This window comes from Melanostigma gelatinosum (assembly GCF_949748355.1).
Source record: "Melanostigma gelatinosum genome assembly, chromosome: 4".
Taxonomy (NCBI): Eukaryota; Metazoa; Chordata; class Actinopteri; order Perciformes; family Zoarcidae; genus Melanostigma; species Melanostigma gelatinosum.
Window position 1 is genome coordinate 2,525,042 of NC_136637.1, and position 18,779 is coordinate 2,543,820.

Below are 18,779 nucleotides of genomic sequence, written 5' to 3' on the forward strand. Positions count from 1 at the left end.
ATCCTTTGCTTCTCCCTTTCCTCCCACTAGTCACATCAATGAGGACAAGAGGAGGACTGAAGGCCAGAAGCAGATCTTTGATGTGGTTTATGAAGTGGTTGACTGTCCTGTAAGTTTGAGGATTGCTGCTGTTTGTGTACAAATCAGTCAAACCGTAGTAAGATGTGCAAGTATATTCGACATGCTCAGACAGTGGCACTATGATATTTTGTGCCAGTTGTCAGCCATTCATCAATGCACTTGTTGATTTGGGAGACATTATTACTGGTTTCTCATACAATATGGATGTGTGAGCGTTCGAGAAGAGTGAAATATTTCTACCGTTTTGGATATTGTGGTATTTGATAATTGAATAATGATGATGATGATATGTAGAAGTGATTTATATTAAATTAAATTTAGGACCATAGGTTAGGTCCCGTGTGAAAACCGACTCTTTTCTCCAAAACCTTCCCGTCTACCTTCCAAAGCCTTTATCCCATCTCCTCCCATGTGTGCCTCTTTGTCTTCAGTTTACAAGGTTTCTAGGCTCATTTATTGTCAATTGTACCTAATTGTATCGGGTTGCACAATGAAGCAACAACATAGTCCCTTTCTGCTAATGAGAGAACCAACATCTTGATGGAGTCTCAGCCGGAGGAGAGCAGCTGCTTTGTAGTCTGCTGCTATCCTCTGTGGATCTGTTGGCTCTGTGTGCACACTGGTGAGGGTCCAGGCTGGCTGGGACCTTGTTTTTGAAGAACCAGTTTCTCACAGCACTTCATTGGGATGGGGGTGTGTGCCTCTCCTGACAGTAAAGATGTCAATGATGACATCAGTTAGCTGGTGGTTACATGTTATCAGGCCCAGCAGCTTTACTCGTATTCACTCTCTTCAGGATTCTTCTCACATCTGTTGTGTGCACTGACGGTGGCGGTCCATTGGAGGCGGGCCAGACGCTACATGACTGCTGAAAGGCAGCTTTTTTGTCTCCGTAAAGGGCACTCACCTCTCTATCATCCAGGCTTACTGGTTGGGGAATGATTGTATTGTCTTTGTGATCACCACGTCAACACATCTGCTGACGTATGATGTCACTGGTGTATATTCCTCAGGATTGCTATGGGTCTCCTTGGTGATGTGTCAGTCTGTGCACTCAGAACAGTCCAGTGAAGCTGCTGTAGCTTCATCTGTTGACACTGGAACACTTTTTCTAAAGGCTTGGCCTGTTTAATCAGCTGGGAGTACATTGGCCAGAAAAGCAGAGACATGTGATGTGTTTGTGTAAACATGGTCCAGTGTATTGTTTCCTCTGGCGGACATGTGGACCTGCTGATGGAATTCCGATGAAACACATCTGAGGTCTCCTGCCACAGGAAAAATACTATCCGGTTGTTTTGTCATTTCATTTTCCTGCATCTTGACATTAGCCGGGAGGAGCAGGCTGGGTAGTGGAGTAGCCTTAGGTCCGAGCTGGGTTAGCTTAGCTCCTGCCTCTCTTCCTGGGGCTGTAGTGCAGCTTTTGGTGTGGCTGGGTGGGCGGAAGATGTTTTGGCGGTAATTGTCTCAGGTCTCCTGCCCTTAAGCCAGTGCTCACGCTTCCTTTTCCCATGTTGATGAGTGTATTTCAGTCATAGATGTCACTATGGTCACAGTCTACGTCTCTCTTTCGTTTATCTTATATAACCTCATCTCTGTAATTCTTCAAACATCCCGTTTACTGTCTGAGCTTTGTCTTCTCTGCAGGCCAACTTGCTGTCGTCTCATCGCACTCTGGTTCACCGGGTAGAAACGATCGCCCTGGGAGAGCAGCCTTGTGACCGTGGGGAACATGTCACACTCTTCCTCTTCAACGACTGCCTTGAGGTGAGAATACACACAAACACCAAGAAATGTTTGACAATCTCACTCAGAAAAGGTTCACACCCAGTTGACCTGTTTTACCACAAGTCAGGGCTGGAGGTAAGACTCCGGACTAGACTTGGACTATCTTGAACTCTTCAAATCTGTTAACTCTTGACCTGCCTTAACTGTCATCGTAAAATCTAAATGTTAACTCTTTCCTTTTTAAAGGCCTAAGTCACACCAATGTTTAAAATGGTCATTCATTTCAAACGAATCAGTTATTTCACGCTTATCCACAATTCACTTTAATAAACAGAGTAACTTAACTCTAAATCCACCTCTTTGAAATGGTAAATTACATGTACTGTCACGTTTATTCCACTATCTTTAAGAAATGTAATTGAAAGGAGTAGTTCATTTACACCCTCCCCACCATTCATTCATATCCAATATTCTGCTGCATCCTGGATTGTTGGATGCAGAGAGATAATTGAAAGTCATTTTAGCAGCAGATTGTGCATTTTTATTAAAACAACATGAAAGACTCAAAGGGGCAGTTATAAATGTAATCATTTAGTAAATGTAGTTACAATAAGTAGAGTGCTTTCTATTGTCACCACTTTCAACTCTGATCCCATTTAACCAGTGATGTAACCATAAATAGCTTTTCTGTGTACCTTGTTGGTTAAGCGAGACGCAGCATGTTCTTAAACACACGCTGAGATTCATGTGCACACGCTGAGATTCATGTGCACACGCTGAGATTCATGTGCACACGCTGAGATTCATGTGCACACGCTGAGATTCATGTGCACACGCTGAGATTCATGTGCACACGCTGAGATTCATGTGCACACGCTGAGATTCATGTGCACACGCTGAGATTCATGTGCACACGCTGAGATTCATGTGCACACACTGAGATTCATGTGCACACGCTGAGATTCATGTGCACACGCTGAGATTCATGTGCACACGCTGAGATTCATGTGCACACGCTGAGATTCATGTGCACACGCTGAGATTCATGTGCACACGCTGAGATTCATGTGCACACGCTGAGATTCATGTGCACACGCTGAGATTCATGTGCACACGCTGAGATTCATGTGCACACGCTGTGTTGAATACGAAAAGGTGATCAAGCCCTGTGTGCAGTCTATCCTCGCTGACACAATCAGCTAATTAGCAAAGAAGCTGTGTGTGTGTGTGTGTGTGTGTGTGTGTGTCACTCTGACGGTCCTCCATGTAGTCCTGGATGTATAATGAGGGGATGTTGTGTTAGAGTGGGTGGCCTCACTACTCCTCTCCATCTCAAGTCATTGATTACTCTTTCATTCATATAACCACTGTCCCCCTCTTCACTCACACTGCCAGAATAACACTGACCTACGGTGTAGTGCCCTATTTCATCTTCTCCCCTATCTCTATCTCTCTTGCTCGCTCCCTACCTCCTCCTCTCTCTCAGCATCTAATGAATGTTGCATTAATGAGTTACATCGTTTACCTCTATGAAGGCCTCATTGATTTATTGACAAGTAACCGATAGCAGCTTCATCCACACACTGCAAAATGCACCCACACTCTATTCTTAATCGCAACCACACACACACACACAATTTGCCTTTCTCCCCATTCCCCTCCAAAGTGGCTGTCTATTTTGTGCATCTGTCTGGTGTGTGTGCGTCTCTGCAGATCGCGAGGAAGCGGCACAAGGTGATAAATACATTTAAGAGTCCGCTGGGACAGACGAGACCACCGCCCCCGCTCAAACACATCGCACTGATGCCGCTGTCCCAGATCCGCAGGGTGCTGGACCTGCAGGACACAGAAGGTAACACAGCGACAGCATGCACACATTATAAACGAATGAGGCTGCTGCTCATCACTTCATCTCGTCATTTGAGGGTGTTTTATGGCTCCCTCTCAATCTGTACTCCCTTGTGCTTAACCACTCAAATCAGTGTCTTTTGGATTGTCCCTATTATTATAGTGCAATGCTCAAAAGAATGACGAACCAACTCCAACATCCCAGCTCAATTTGTTCAAACATTGCAGAAGCTATTTCCCATTACGTTCATTCAAGAATGCTCCACGCTCTGAGATCTGAGTCAGCTCACTTCTGCAATTTCTTCATTTAAGAATGTGAATTTGCTGGTCTTCATCTCTCTGGACTCACCAACAGGAGAAAACAAACATCAAATGTGTGATGCTGTTTGTTTGAGCTTCATTACTTGTCTCTTTAATATGAAATGTCGTTAACCTTTATCGTTAACCTTTATCTCCAGGAAAGAAGCTCCAGGATCCCACATTAGTACGACACGCTGACAAGTGAAGGGGATCCAATAGCAATTGTTTCTTCCATAATTTGGCACTTCCTTTATTTAGTCTGCCCCTGTAGTTTCATGTGAGAACACAATGTTCTCTGACAAACGCTATCTTTACACAGGGAACACTGATGATTGATGTCCATGCAGTTTGGATGTAGCACTGAATTTGTCTTGCATGTTGTTTCTTTCTTCCACCACTTCTGTCTGCTCTTATCTCTGCATCTGTTTCTCTTCCTTTTCTCCCCGTCAAACACTCTTCCTCGATCATGCTCATCCTTTTCTGTCACATTCTCCTCATTTCCATCTCTTCACTGGACAATTTTCTTCCTCCTTTCATTCTGTCACTGTTCATTATTGTCTCTCTCTCCATCACTGTCTGTCGCTCTCTCGCTGCCTCCCTTCAGAGTGTGTGAATGCATTCGCCTTGGTGGTTCGCCCTCCAACTGAACAGGAGAACTTGTTGTTCAGCTTCCAACTGGCCGGGGAAGAAACGGTTAAAAGCGCCTGGCTGCGAACTCTGTGCCGCCATGTCGCCAACACCATCTGCAAGGCTGATGCGGTGAGAAGCTGCACACACAGACACAAAGAGAAGATAATGGCTCGTTTGACAGAATGGCAGGCAGCTGTGATAGCTCTGTAATCTTCAACAGCAGTTTAATCTGAAGAGCCTTTTCCTCTCCAACAACGAATTGGTCCAGTCTAAAAGCAGTTTAACAATAAAAGACATGCATGCAGGTAGATGAGGGCCGACACAGACAGACTTACTCATACAGCAATAGTGTGTTTCTTTGAGACTATCTTCAGCTGTGGATTAATACACATCTGGTGCTCTAGCACCAAAAGCAATTGATGAATTGGATTGAGCTTCATTTTGAAATAATCTATTGTGTAATGAACAGTGCAGCAGTGTGGCTCATTGATGTGTTTTTCATAGCATTGAACATGAAATACAGAGAATTCTTGTTCGTTCTACCAGTTCCTAGTATTCTTTTCAAAATGAAGAAAAACAGAACATCCCTAAATAGTTTGGGGAGATTATGGAAAAGCAACTTGTTATGAGCTGATTGTGCGTGATGATTGTGAGTCCACAGGAAGTCATGGAAGTGAGGCTGTCTGCTCTATTCAGCAGAGCAGCAGCAGGGGGCGATCTTGGCCTCTGTTCAGCCTGCCACCTCACAGCTGCATTCTTAATGCTGTTTTCACTGGGTCAACGCTACCATGTGAATACCAACGAGATAGAGCCCTGCTTGTTAACAAGCAGGGCTTGTGCAGGGGGGGGGGACTGTGTATCCTACCACAAAACATAAAGTATCTAGCAGCATTGATTGCGTGAATTGCACACTTCAGGTCATGATGTATTCTTTTTTTCTCGTCTGGTAACCAGGAAGACCTCATTCAGTGCACAGACCCAGACTCACTACGGGTCAGCACCAAGGATATGGACAGCACGCTGAGCAAAGCCTCCAGGGCCATCAAGAAGACCTCTAAGAAGGTAAGCTTTCCCATCATCCACCTGCCCAACTGCACCTCTTCCAGTGGTGGGTCACGGTAACATACCTGTGGAGCACCAAGCGTTGTTCAGACTGCTGAACGCAGTGCAGTCGGCGTTTGTAACCAGATGTTGGTACACTACTGCCGCTCCGTGTGATTGACTCCTCAGCTGACAGAGCTGTCAGCAGCCACACAAGAGAGACACGTGACCTGAAGTCAACCCGGGTGTCCTCATTCAGGTACGGCCCGGATTCAGACTGACGGGACTACTTAAATGATTTCCTGCTGTGTTACACAGAAACATGCATGGAATTCGGCACAAGACATGCGGTGCAGACTCTTCCCTTTGATGTGTTTTTGCATTTATAAAACAAAGGGCTGGGATTGAAGTCTGCCTGAGATTTTCTTAGCTGCTCATTCAGACACGGCATCTGCAGGATTTCAATATTGAACTGAATATAAGCATCATACTGCCCGAAAGAATCTTTGGAACCAACAGATAAAAGATATGAGACGTTGTCATCAGCGCTTTATCTGACTGTAAAGCAGAGGCAGCAACTGAGCAGTGAAGGTCAACAGATTGAAGAAGGGCTATGGGGGTCAGTCGACCACTTCTCTTTTCCTTGGTGCTACAAAGTTTCTTTCCTCATTCATAGTGCGCTGAAGTTAAACATGGCCACATATGCAGAGGTCAACAGCTGTTATCTCTTCAAGAAATAGCTTTGCATGTATTCATTCTGTAGGAGATAAAAGCACAACATAGAACTACTAATGGCAAAATATCTGGCCGCTTATAGAAACCATGGCTTGTCAGATGCTGATCCTTCTCACGAGCTGTCACAACGGCTATTCACTCTTTGGAAGCTACGATAGCAGATGCTCCCTGGCTTTTCTGCCCGTCTCATCTCTTAGCTCTTTTCCATGTAAGCCGTCAGCACAGTGTCAGGACTTTGCATTTCTGATTTTTATTGTTCATTATGTTTCCAGCTGGTCTGCCTGAATGTCCATCCATCCTTACTTGAACGTTCTATCTGAGTTTCTTAAGTTAGCACAAAGGTCCACTTGCTCTCAATGTTGAACTGTTAAGAATGCGGTGGCCAAGGGTCGCTGTGACCTCACAAAAAACATTTTTGGCCACAAATCATGAATTTGTTTGCTAATTATGATAATTTCTCACAATTGCCCAACAGGATAAAGCGATGATATTTTGGACAAACAGAGGTAAACTGCAACCGAAATGATTAGCGGCATTCTGCATCTTCTACATTTAAAAGTGAAGCTGATGCAGAAGTGTCTTAAAAGCTGCATTCTCTCTGCTGGTTGTATAGCATTCTGTGAGGAAATGACTCTACTTCTTGATTTATTACTTCAGTAAACATTGTAAAAAAAAAAAAGATGGCGATGGCCAAAATGCTGAGATTGGGGCTTCAAAATCATAGTCCACAAACCAATTGGTGGCCCAGTGTCTCATTCACTCCATAACTTTGTCTCTCGCCAACCAAATGTGAAATAAATATGCGTTCATGATCAGATTTTTGTTTTTATCTCTCATATCTAAATCGTTATCAGCACTGGATAATATTTGTTAAATCAATATGTGAATAAAATGAATAAAGTTATCGATCGAAGACGATATCTAAGCACTACCAGATGAAGTACCAGCCTGCTGCTGATAAACTATATAGAAACAAGTCTTTTGGATGTTTTTATATTGTAATTATTATTATCATTACATAGTGCACATTACCCTTCTAGTAAATCAAATGTACGTTGTTAATGAAAGCTGTTACCTTTGTTGTTCAGACCACGTAGTGTCTCGTACAGATGGTCCTCAGGCACATGCACATCACCTTGTTTGGGTCGAATAAAGAACCGGTTGTATAATTATCCTCAGCTGTGACGGATACTAAGACAGTCAAAATGAAGTGGCTGATCCCAGTCAATCCAACACCGGTTCCCCAACATGTGACAATGGAAGATTGAAAAACGTTGCTGGTCTGATGAGTCTCCATTCAGCTGGTGGGGTCACAATGTGTCGTAAACAACATGAAAGCATGGATCCATCCTGACCTGTACCAACGGTTCAGGCTGCTGCTGGTGTCATGGTGGGGGGCGTATTTTCTTGGCACACTTTGGCCCCTTGGTACCACTTGAGCACGGTTTAAACGCCACGGCCTCCCTGACTATTGTTGCTGAGCATGTCCATCCCTTTATGAGCACAGTGGACCATCTTCTGATGCTACTTCCAGCAGGATAGTGCAGCATGTCACAAAGCTCTAATCATCAGACGGGTTTCTTGAACATGACGATGAGTTCAGTCACTACATCTCCATCCAACAGAGCACCTTTGGGATGTGGTGGAACGGGAGCTTCTCATCATGGATGAGATGCCATCGTGTCAATGTGGAGCAACATGTGTGAGGAATGTTTCCACCACCTTGTTGAATCTATGCTACGAAGAATTAAGGCAGTTCTGAAGGCAAAAGGGGTCCAACCCGGTACGAGCAAGGTGTACCTAATGTGTGTGTGTGTGTGTGTGTGTGTGTGTGTGTGTTAGGTGACCAGGGCCTTTTCCTTCACCAAGACCCCAAAGCGTGTGATCCAGAGGGCGTTCATGGCCAGCAGTACTCCAGATGAGAAGAGGCTGAGCTGTGAAAACCGCCTCGGCAGCAGCTCCACGCTGGCTGTAAGTCTTTTTTGTTCATATTTACTTGGTGGGGAAAAGGACATGATGTTCTCTTCTATAAGTTTTGGTTTACTTACTTCAGAAAATACATTTCCTGAATTTGAAAATGTGTCTACTCTGTCTCCTTCATATCAACAGCATAACACAATTAATACTGGGATGTCTCTGTCCATCTACCTGTCCATCTGTTCACTTCTTTTCTTCTCTCTCCATCTCTTCCTCCCTTTGAGAACCATACAATTGATCTCTCCATCAATCCATGATGAAGCAGCTTGATTTAAAAGCAGGAAACGAGCCTTCTGCTCTTACATGTGCAGCTACTGTTTCTGCTCTTTTGTAGGATTGCTTTTTCAGTAGTTACATACTGTTTTGTTTGAATGACTAATTTCATAATACTCTATTTTAATGAAACAAGTGGGTGTGAAGAAGAAGAGGAGGAGAAATGTTAAGTTAAAGAAAGCAATCTAATTCCCACATTATTCTCACCGTTTACATACTTTTGTTGGTCACTTATCTTACTCGGTACCTTGTTTCCAATGACACAAGGATGTCAATCTATAATTAATTGAAGGATTATTATTGCTATGTATCAATGTATAAACTGGACCATGACTGAAACTCGTTGCCTTGATGAGCATATTATAGTTTGCGGTGTAGAATGCAGGCTTCAGGTAGTTCCTCGTCAACACTGGCAGCAGAGTGTGCTTTATCCTGTTTCACAGTTGGCTCTTCCTTTAATACAAACAGAGCAGGTGAGTCTCAGCCACAACTACTGCATCTAAAGAAAAGGAAGGAGACGATTTAGACGAATGAGGCCAGGGCTATAGAATGCATCTCGACGGCTGCAGACATGTCATGGTAAAAGACCTCCTCACCAGTGGATGAGCCATGTAGAGGACCACACGTTTGGCTGAGGTTGCTGGAGTATGAACTCTGGATGATCCGATCTCTACAGGTCCGTTAAAGGCACTTGATAACTGATCGTATCGGCTTTGTTGAGCCTGATCTTTTGTTTCACGTCAACTGTCGCGCAGGTGTTTTTACGCTCCGAGCTGTAATGCACAGTAACACAATGACTGCCAACACTCCCCCACTCTGCTGAGTTCCACTCGTGTGCATGAGAGAGCACGGGCCACACACACCATAAGCAAAATGCAGCATGAGACAGTTTATTGATATTTACCTAAATGATGTCGCTTAGTGTGGGAGTCTTTCGTTTTCAACCACACTCACCACGCAGCAAGTGCGACAAAATCTCAGAAAGCAGAATGCCAACAAGAGTCATTTATTAATGTAATCCGTGCAAAAGATGTAGAGAAGACCAAACCAAAGCCTCTACGGAGTCAAGTTCATCCAGGTACCTCAGGCTGAGGCTACGAACACCGGAGGACACATCCCATGGAGACAGCTGCTAGGCCACAGATATTACAGAGGGGTTGTTCAGTTAAAGACTACTTCATTATTAAGAAGACAAAACCATCAGCAACAGCTTGGCTGCAGGCAGTTTCTTTATGCAATGCAGAGCATTTTAATTGTCAAGCATAAACATTGTATTGATGTCAATAACTTTAAATGGACTTGAAGTGTGCACTGCAGCTGTGTTATGATCAGGTCATCCCTACTCACGCGGTATATGCTACACTGTAGAGATGTGCTCCACAGCTTTCTTTTGAACCCGTGTTTATCAATTTAACCGTGTAGGCTGTTGTGCATTATATATTTTAAACTACAGTCGGTCTAGGTATGCAATTTAAAATGTTCCCCTGCGGATATCTTTGTTGCTCTGCTTAAACTCCGAACATTTCTAACTTGCTTCATGTGATACACGGCCTTATGTAGTCTTTCATCTGTTTCTGTCTTTTTTACCTACTGAGGATGTGCTCTCTCCTTAAGCTCTGTTTCAGCGTCTCCATTCTCAGCCTGTCTCATCTTGTTTTTCAGCTTTTGTTTCATGATATGTAAATCCCTGCTCCATGTGTCTCCCCTCTGTTATGTGCTCTAGATGTCTCGCTCTGCCTCAACGTTCAGTTTGAGTGATTCTGCCAAGAGCAGTGCTGTGGTGCAGCGCTCTAACTCTCTGGACCATCCTCTAGTCAGAGCCAGGGTCCCAGTCTGTATACGTACCCCCAGCAGCCCACCCCCAAACCCTGCCCCCGAGTTTAAGGAAAGCCTCCGCCCCTTCTATTGTCCTCGCACCCAAGAACCCAAGTCCATCCTTCATGCTCCACTATTGTCCCAACCAGCTGTTCATGTCAAAGGCAGGACCTTTTCTGAGTCATACAGGGATCCCCAAGCCCCCTTGGACCCATGCAAGGCTGCCCTGACCAGTCCTCACAGGGAGACTCTGCTCTAAACCGCAGTCCTGGAGTCTGATGTGAGCAAACTTATCACTGTGGTCTAGTTTCTACTAGGGGTGCAGCAATACCTTTTTTAATTTCATATGAATCCTCATTACCTGCAGATTACTCTTCAGCCTTTTAACATCCAAATGCCACAGGTGCATTGCTCGTCCCAAATCAACTCCTTAGAAGCTGAGGCCCTTTGAAAAGATGCATCAGATTAATGAGGTTCAGCTGAACTCTGAACTTCAAGGGTCAGATAAGAGAGGGGGTGTAATGCTGCTCCCTACTTGAGATTGTTTACAGGGCAGAGATTTTAAGGGTTGATTTGGAATTGCTCTGCTCGTGTGAATCACCGGGTTACTAACTGATGATGGTGGTGGGGAATGTTCACTAGGTGGGTGCCAATAACTGTGGGCTGAACACAAAAGGGTATAAAGGATGTGAGTTGGTGTAGAGCTGGGACATGAAAGAGATTTGTCCAGGTGGACGCCTGCTCTCCTTCAGGGGAAAGGGCTTCTTTAAAGGCATGCCGTCACATATAGAATATTACACTGACCGGTCAGGTGTTCTAAACATCAGCGTTTAGTACGGGGAAATTCATATTCATGATAAAGGCTTGATCTGATTATTAATCATTCACATTAAAAGGTGTTACTAAGTTAAAGTCAGATGTCTTTGTTCTAATCAAAGCAGCTAGTTCAGAAGGACTTGAGGGGCCAATATGGGAGTGGCCCTGTCATCAGTGTATGAATGGTAAAGAGCTTTGAGTGGTCAGAAGACTAGAAGAGAGAGAAACCAGTACAGTCCATTTACAAGCTACCATTTAATATAAGTGCCAGTTGGAGATGATATCAAGAGTAGAAATCTAAATGTCAAGGCATGCCTTTGATTGTCGATCCCAAGCTCTGTGTTTAGGCTAGTTTACACAAAAACAGCTCCCTGAATTCAAACGTACGTCTGTGACTTCTCATCTTTCGCTTGTGGTGGCAGGTCACGTGTCATCCGTCCCACACTTGAACCACGTGTGATTGCTAAGTCAATGTTCCGTCTTCACCTCAGCCATTGAACCTGTTCCATGTAAGATGGACAGCGCTCTGCCAGTCTGAAAGCTATTCATGCTCGTGACATGGGCTTCCAACAGACACATGACAGTGTTCTCTATGTGGAGATCATTAAACCACTTCACTACTACCCATACAGAAGCCTTTTCATTCCAACCAACGCAGCAGGAAATGATCCTTTTTACTCGTGTGTGTGTGTGTCTCACACGTTACAGTCTGTGCTGCTCTGTGTGATGTAAAACTAAGCAGCGGTGGCACAAATGCATAAATATGACCGGAAACACTCCTGAAATATTTGTTACACTCTACTAATCCCGGTAAGGGGAAGTTTGTCTCTGCATTTGACCCATCCCTGCATTTAGGGAGCAGTGTCTGCCTATGACAGGCGGCCGGGGATTTTCTTTATTTATTTTATTATAAAAAACAAAATAATGATGCCAGTCGGTCATGGCCGATCAGCTGAAAATTGTTCATATTTTATTTTTTTTTATCTGATGATGATGCTAGACTAGAAGTTAAAGGTTTACTAAAGTTATTAGAATTCATCCTGATGGGACCATGAATGTCTGAAGCACATTTCAGTTTGGGTGAAAGAAGAGGACAGACACACACCATCCTCCAGCCATGTTAATGACATGGCTGGAGGATCTCTTCAGCCATGTCATTAACATGGCTGGAGGATCTCTTCAGCTGACTTTGGGAATGTTGTAGACGTGATTGAGACAATGAAAATAGTCCCAACAATGTGTGCCTCCCCATTGTCTATAAAGGTGTTGTGTCCATTCTTCTGGATGTTCCACTCAGCCCAGACACTTTGCTGTCCCGTCTTCCTCCTGGAGGAGAAGGGGCCTCATCAATCACGCTGCTGTAGTATTGGCAGAAGATGAAGTCAGCCTCTCTGAGCAGGGGAATTTATTATTACAAATAACAGCACATTCGATTGTAATTAGGTGTGATGTATGTCTTACATCATTCATTGCTGCATTGCTAATTGAAATGAGCAGTTAATGGGAGGCCTGACTGATAACCGTACCATACCATTGCATTACTTTAATTATGTAAAATGATTGGATTGGGGAGGGTGGCTTAATAGTACATTTCATATTCTAAAAAAGCAACAGCCTGCATGTTAAATATGTACAGTGTATAAGAAAGAGGTGAAAATCAGCTCCTCTCTCATCTCTGAGCCACAGGATGGGTGAACCGGGAACAGATAGCAGATCCTGATGAGCGCAATATTTTCTCCCCACTCTGGATTTCAAATGAATGAAATGAATATGAATCAGATCAGATGATGTAGTAGTCCCATATGTTCTGCATTGGCTGTCTGACTGTCCATCAAATCGGTGTCATGATTGGTATCGGCGTGTTGGAGAATTGTCCTCCATAGAGCTTTAATTATGAACACAAATTCAAGTTGGGTTCTCCCTGATGTGCACAAAGTGTGGTGCCGTGTGCAGTCCTTCCAAAACAGAACATCCTGTTCCTAAAAACATGTTTGAACCATAGACTGTGTGTAAAGATCCCGCCCACTGACAATATTGCTTTAAGAACAACAACAATATACAAAATAATTGTCCAAAAAAACCACGCCATAGAGAGACTGAGTGTATGGGCATCGTGAGCTCATCCTGCTCAGTCCACCGGTGCTACTGACCTGGTGCGTCTCTGCTCTCCTTGCAGTGATTGAGGGCGGGCTGCTCTGCGTGCTCGGAGCTGCTCTGCGTGCTCGGCGCTGCTCTGCGTGCTAGGAGCTGCTCTGCGTGATAGGAGCTGCTCTGCGTGCTCGGTGCTGCTCTGCGTGCTCGGAGCTGCTCTGCGTGCTCGGAGCTGCTCTGCGTGCTCGGCGCTGCTCTGCGTGCTCGGAGCTGCTCTGCGTGCTCGGAGCTGCTCTGCGTGCTCGGAGCTGCTCTGCGTGCTCGGAGCTGCTCTGCGTGCTCGGAGCTGCTCTGCGTGCTCGGAGCTGCTCTGCGTGCTAGGAGCTGCTCTGCGTGCTCGGAGCTGCTCTGCGTGCTCGGAGCTGCTCTGCGTGCTAGGAGCTGCTCTGCGTGCTCGGCGCTGCTCTGCGTGCTCGGAGCTGCTCTGCGTGCTCGGAGCTGCTCTGCGTGATAGGAGCTGCTCTGCGTGCTCGGAGCTGCTCTGCGTGCTAGGAGCTGCACTGCGTGATAGGAGCTGCTCTGCGTGCTCGGAGCTGCTCTGCGTGCTCGGAGCTGCTCTGCGTGCTAGGAGCTGCTCTGCGTGCTCGGAGCTGCTCTGCGTGCTAGGAGCTGCTCTGCGTGCTCGGAGCTGCTCTGCGTGCTCGGAGCTGCTCTGCGTGCTAGGAGCTGCTCTGCGTGCTCGGAGCTGCTCTGCGTGCTAGGAGCTGCTCTGCGTGCTCGGAGCTGCTCTGCGTGCTAGGAGCTGCTCTGCGTGCTCGGAGCTGCTCTGCGTGATAGGAGCTGCTCTGCGTGATAGGAGCTGCTCTGCGTGATAGGAGCTGCTCTGCGTGCTCGGAGCTGCTCTGCGTGCTCGGAGCTGCTCTGCGTGCTAGGAGCTGCTCTGCGTGCTCGGAGCTGCTCTGCGTGCTAGGAGCTGCTCTGCGTGCTAGGAGCTGCTCTGCGTGCTCGGAGCTGCTCTGCGTGCTCGGAGCTGCTCTGCGTGATAGGAGCTGCTCTGCGTGCTCGGAGCTGCTCTGCGTGCTAGGAGCTGCTCTGCGTGCTCGGAGCTGCTCTGCGTGATAGGAGCTGCTCTGCGTGCTAGGAGCTGCTCTGCGTGATAGGAGCTGCTCTGCGTGATAGGAGCTGCTCTGCGTGATAGGAGCTGCTCTGCGTGCTCGGAGTTCAGGTCCGGCTGCTCTGTGGATGGAGTCGTGGCAGACCAGCCTGTTCTGTCCTGTTTAGTCCCGACTTGTTTCTCACACGGCTTACAAATCACTTTGTTCCGTCCAAAGAACCAACAAACCTTTTGATGATGAGATCAGACACTTCTGCTGTTGGAGTCATCGCTACCTGGGGCTGTATCCAGTAGTTTGAAGCTTTGAAGCGTTCCTTCATAACGTTGACCTTTGAATTATTACCATACCTATTATTAACTGACAGAAACATTGGCCTCCACCTCCCCCCCACCCTTTCTTTGAAACACAGCGAGCAACGTGCTGGGTCCTCGTTTCTGTCATTATCTCATGTAATTTAAGTTCAAACATGTTTTATCTCACAAAATATTCTGCTCCACAGTTGTTGACGTTTAGCCAAAAACTATATTTTCACTGAGGTCAAAAATAGTTTCCTCTCCTGCACCCACCTTTATTAACGGGGCACTCGAACAGTCTGTGGGTCGAACACGTGAAGATGTTCTTTTATTTCCCAGCAGCAAAGCTGCACCTGCAACGCTCGGCACCAGAACCCATCAGCTACCTGACACTGCGTGCACAATTATAAGGCAACGAAATGAAAAACGAAAATGTTCCCATCTCACTTGTTTATTTCCATCTGTTCAAGTGAGAATAACAAACAAACGACTCCGAACTTCTTCATTTCCTCACCGGACCCTGAACCCTATTGAGAACTTGTGGGCCGTTCTTCAACCGGAGCTTTCCGGTGAAGGGAAACCGTGTGTGGGAGGCAACTGATCAAGAAAGTGCCAGAACCCATGAATGAAGGCTCATTACTGTTATTCAAGAGAAGGGGGCTATATTGGTCCATGTTATTATTTTTTGAAGTGTCATAAATGTTTATTTGTATATTTTGAGTCGTTTATTAGTCTCACTTTAACAGATGGAAATATAGAAGTGAGATGGGAACATTTTCGTTTTCATTTAGTTGCATAATAATTGTGCACACAGATATTCTCCTGAGAAAGCCAAAAGCTCACTTTTACTTTCTTAAATATTCAGGTTTGAGGTTTATTAGCACTTTGGATTAACAGAGAGCTCTGTAGTTGTTTCATGATAAAATGAATCCTCAAAAATACAAGTTGCCTACTAATAGTGCACGCCGTGTAGATGGACCAGCAGGCAGCCAGTCTGCTGTGATGCAGACTGGCTGAATACGATGAGACTGCTGGAGCTTCCTGCCGCCGCCGGTTGGATGTACGGCCCGTGCAGCTGGTGAAAGACTGCTGTGACAGTGGTGTGATCGGCCCCTTTCAATGCGCTCCAATAAAACCACATCTGGGTAAACTTTAGTGTTAAGAGCGAGAATAGCTCTGCATGACGCTGGTAATATATCAGTGGACAATCTGTTGTGTGTGTCAGACGTTTTCATGCCCACTCACAAATCAAGAGCTCGTTAGTGTCCGAGCTGAGTTCTGGCAGGTGTGTGGGGAGGGTCCGATATGTTTGCATTGTGACCGGGACGGCCCTCGCCCCGGTCCCCCAAAGTTAGTGTTTGAAGGCAGAGCAGCTCGTAGCAGCGTTTGTCTCTGTGCACTAATGAGGCTGGAGCAACCTTACTCTTCTCACTCACACACACACTCACTTATGGCCTTATTAAATCCGTTTACAGTTTTTCCAGACATTTCATTTTTTTACAAGATTACATTTTTCATAGTTCTGTTTTACGACGTGATCACATTTTGTTATCAAAGTGTCCTCATACGGTGGATGAATAAAATTACAACAATTGACAATATGAATGTAATGATTCTGATTGATTCTGACAGATACTAGTTGCTGTGATAGTGCTCAGGATGTTAAATTGTAAAGTTGTGGTCAGTGAAACGGAGCCGAGGACAGGAGCACTCTGAAACATGGCGTCCTCTTCTCCTCGTCGTCGGCTTTAGGCTGCGTGTGAAAACCCTGATTTTTATACACTGCGTCCACATTTTGGCCAATTCCAATTTTTTTTTCCTTTTTTTTTCTTTACAGTTTATTTTCATTCCATCCGTGTGTTCCACATGGTGGAATCACAGGCCCTACACATGAACATGTCAATGGGTGCGGGTATGGAACAGAGTTAAATGGCTGAGTGAACACTTGACATTGATGCATGCACTGGTGCGTTCTGTTTCAAACAGTAACCCGTGTCCTCCTGCTTTATAACATTGGGTTCACTTCCTGAGATCTGGAAACACAGCGGTCACAATGGTACAACAAACATGAGCAGTCAGACAATCAGAAAGTCAAGTTCTCTCAACCATCTCATGGGAGCTAAGCAAGAGGAAGCACACTAGTGCCATCACATTTCATTCACTATGTAGATGGTGAACACAACTGGGTCGGTACGTTCGGTCACAGTGGGATGTTTACAAGTAAGTTCTCTCTTTCTGGCTGCTCATGCTTTTTACCACGGGGGAGTAGGAGTGATGTCATAGAGTTGATGTGCAATAGAACTTGAATAAGAGCCCAGTTTTAATAAACCAGAGTGATCCTTCAACAATACAACTGGCTAGTTTCTCATTTGTTCCTCTGTTTTCTATTTACAGGCACACCACTCCCCCTCCATGGTCAATCTGCCTTCCATGTTCGAGAGGAAGTACCACACATTCAGTCGTTCCACCACCCACCTCTTTTGAGACCACCAGCCACCTCCCATCTCTCCGTCTCCTTAAACGGCAAGACCCGACCCGACAGGTGTGCGCGTCCAACGTGGAAGCTTCCTGTCAATGTTAATGTTAATGGCAAACTGGCATTTGTCCATCCTGGAGCTCCTCGCACGCTTTTCAAATCCAGAGGAAGCCACATTTGGACAAACACACCAGCTACTGTCAGTGCTTCATAGCTGAGACTTGGGCTAAGAAGGATTGAAACAATTAAGGAGTTGTTCATCACCTTGATGCCCAACATATGATGCATGCAGCTAAAGCTGGTCTGTCTGTTGCTGAGAACGCACATCCGACAAAGCACTTTGGTGCTTCTCTTCCAAACATGCCCACTGCTCGAGTTAAGACTGTGAGCTAGCTGGAGGAGCTAGCGGGAGGAGCTAGCAGGAATGGTACTGCGCCGTGCTGGGGTCCACGTGTGTGTGACATCACCTCTGTAATGTAACGCTTGCTCTGCCCGTAGAAAATGAAGGATGCTCCGCTTTTTGTCGGATATTGTTAATGGATTATCGCAACACGATTGATTATTTAATTTTATTTGAGGAATGTACTTTACAACACACACATTCTGTGCTAGTACATTCAGCTTCCTGGTTGGTACCATTGCTGGCAGACACTAATAACTCTAACCTGCATGTCCTATGGTCTAAATGGGGACTTCCTGCTGTCCCTGGATGCTGTTTTTGTTCTCCAGTAAATTAACATTTCATTTTCGGTGATTAGCTATTTCTATTTAACAAATGCAGGTGGTTCAGCTCTCGTGTTTGATGTTCTAGTTAAAGTTACACGGTTGACCTCTCTTTACTCTTTTATGTTAACTGACATTTAATGTTGTTTTATTGTTGTGGGGTCGACTTCTTTTCACCTGAGATAATAATGTCACTTCATTTAAAGCTGATAGTTTCCAGCTTTTATAAAGCTTCTATTTGAACTGTTGAGAGATTGCCTTGAATAAAAGCAGCTGTACATGTTTTTAAAGGAGCTTTTTACAGCGTGTCTGTGTTTCAGAAGGAATGCTGCTTCACTTATTTATTCTTGATTATACTTTTTTTATGTTTTCTACTTTCATGGCTGTTTTTCCTCTCATTCTGTTTCATTGAGCTTCTATTGTCTCCTGTTTTATCTCTGTATTAAATGCACTTAAACATGTACCTGAAGAGTTGAGCTGTTTTTATTTTGTACTCTGCTGTATGTCTTTTATCACCTGCACATTATGCTCATTTTACCACGTCATCGTATTTCCTCTTTATGTTCCAGACTGTGTCGATTCTGCCACAATGATCCTTCTTTGCAATCTCCGATATAATTGATAGTTATCCGATAAAGCGGCTTCATTGGGGCTCAAAATGTTTGACTGGACAAAGTCGTGGAGCTTCCTTGAGTTTGGGTTCTTTGAAGGCCTGTTTGGGATTTGCATACCACTTTGAAGAGAGCTCCTCAGTGCTCGTTTGTACTTCTTACTCATTTGATGTAGGAGTTGGTTTAGAAGCTTCTGGATCCCCCGAGACAAAAAAAAGTGCACTTCCAG

The 18,779-nt window shown here is 45.2% G+C and overlaps 1 protein-coding gene across 1 annotated transcript in view; it reads left to right on the top strand.

Moving 5' to 3' along the window:
• The window catches only part of ect2 (epithelial cell transforming 2), a 54,961-nt gene extending 36,561 nt beyond the window's left edge, over positions 1–18,400 (top strand). The window contains exons 18-24 of the mRNA XM_079266778.1: positions 31–109; positions 1,726–1,845; positions 3,520–3,658; positions 4,559–4,713; positions 5,539–5,646; positions 8,203–8,331; positions 17,135–18,400. Of these exons, the coding sequence (XP_079122904.1) occupies positions 31–109; positions 1,726–1,845; positions 3,520–3,658; positions 4,559–4,713; positions 5,539–5,646; positions 8,203–8,331; positions 17,135–17,224 (820 nt within the window). The 3' untranslated portion in view covers positions 17,225–18,400. The remainder of the gene's footprint in view (positions 1–30; positions 110–1,725; positions 1,846–3,519; positions 3,659–4,558; positions 4,714–5,538; positions 5,647–8,202; positions 8,332–17,134) is intronic.
• Positions 18,401–18,779: the final 379 nt, after the last annotated feature.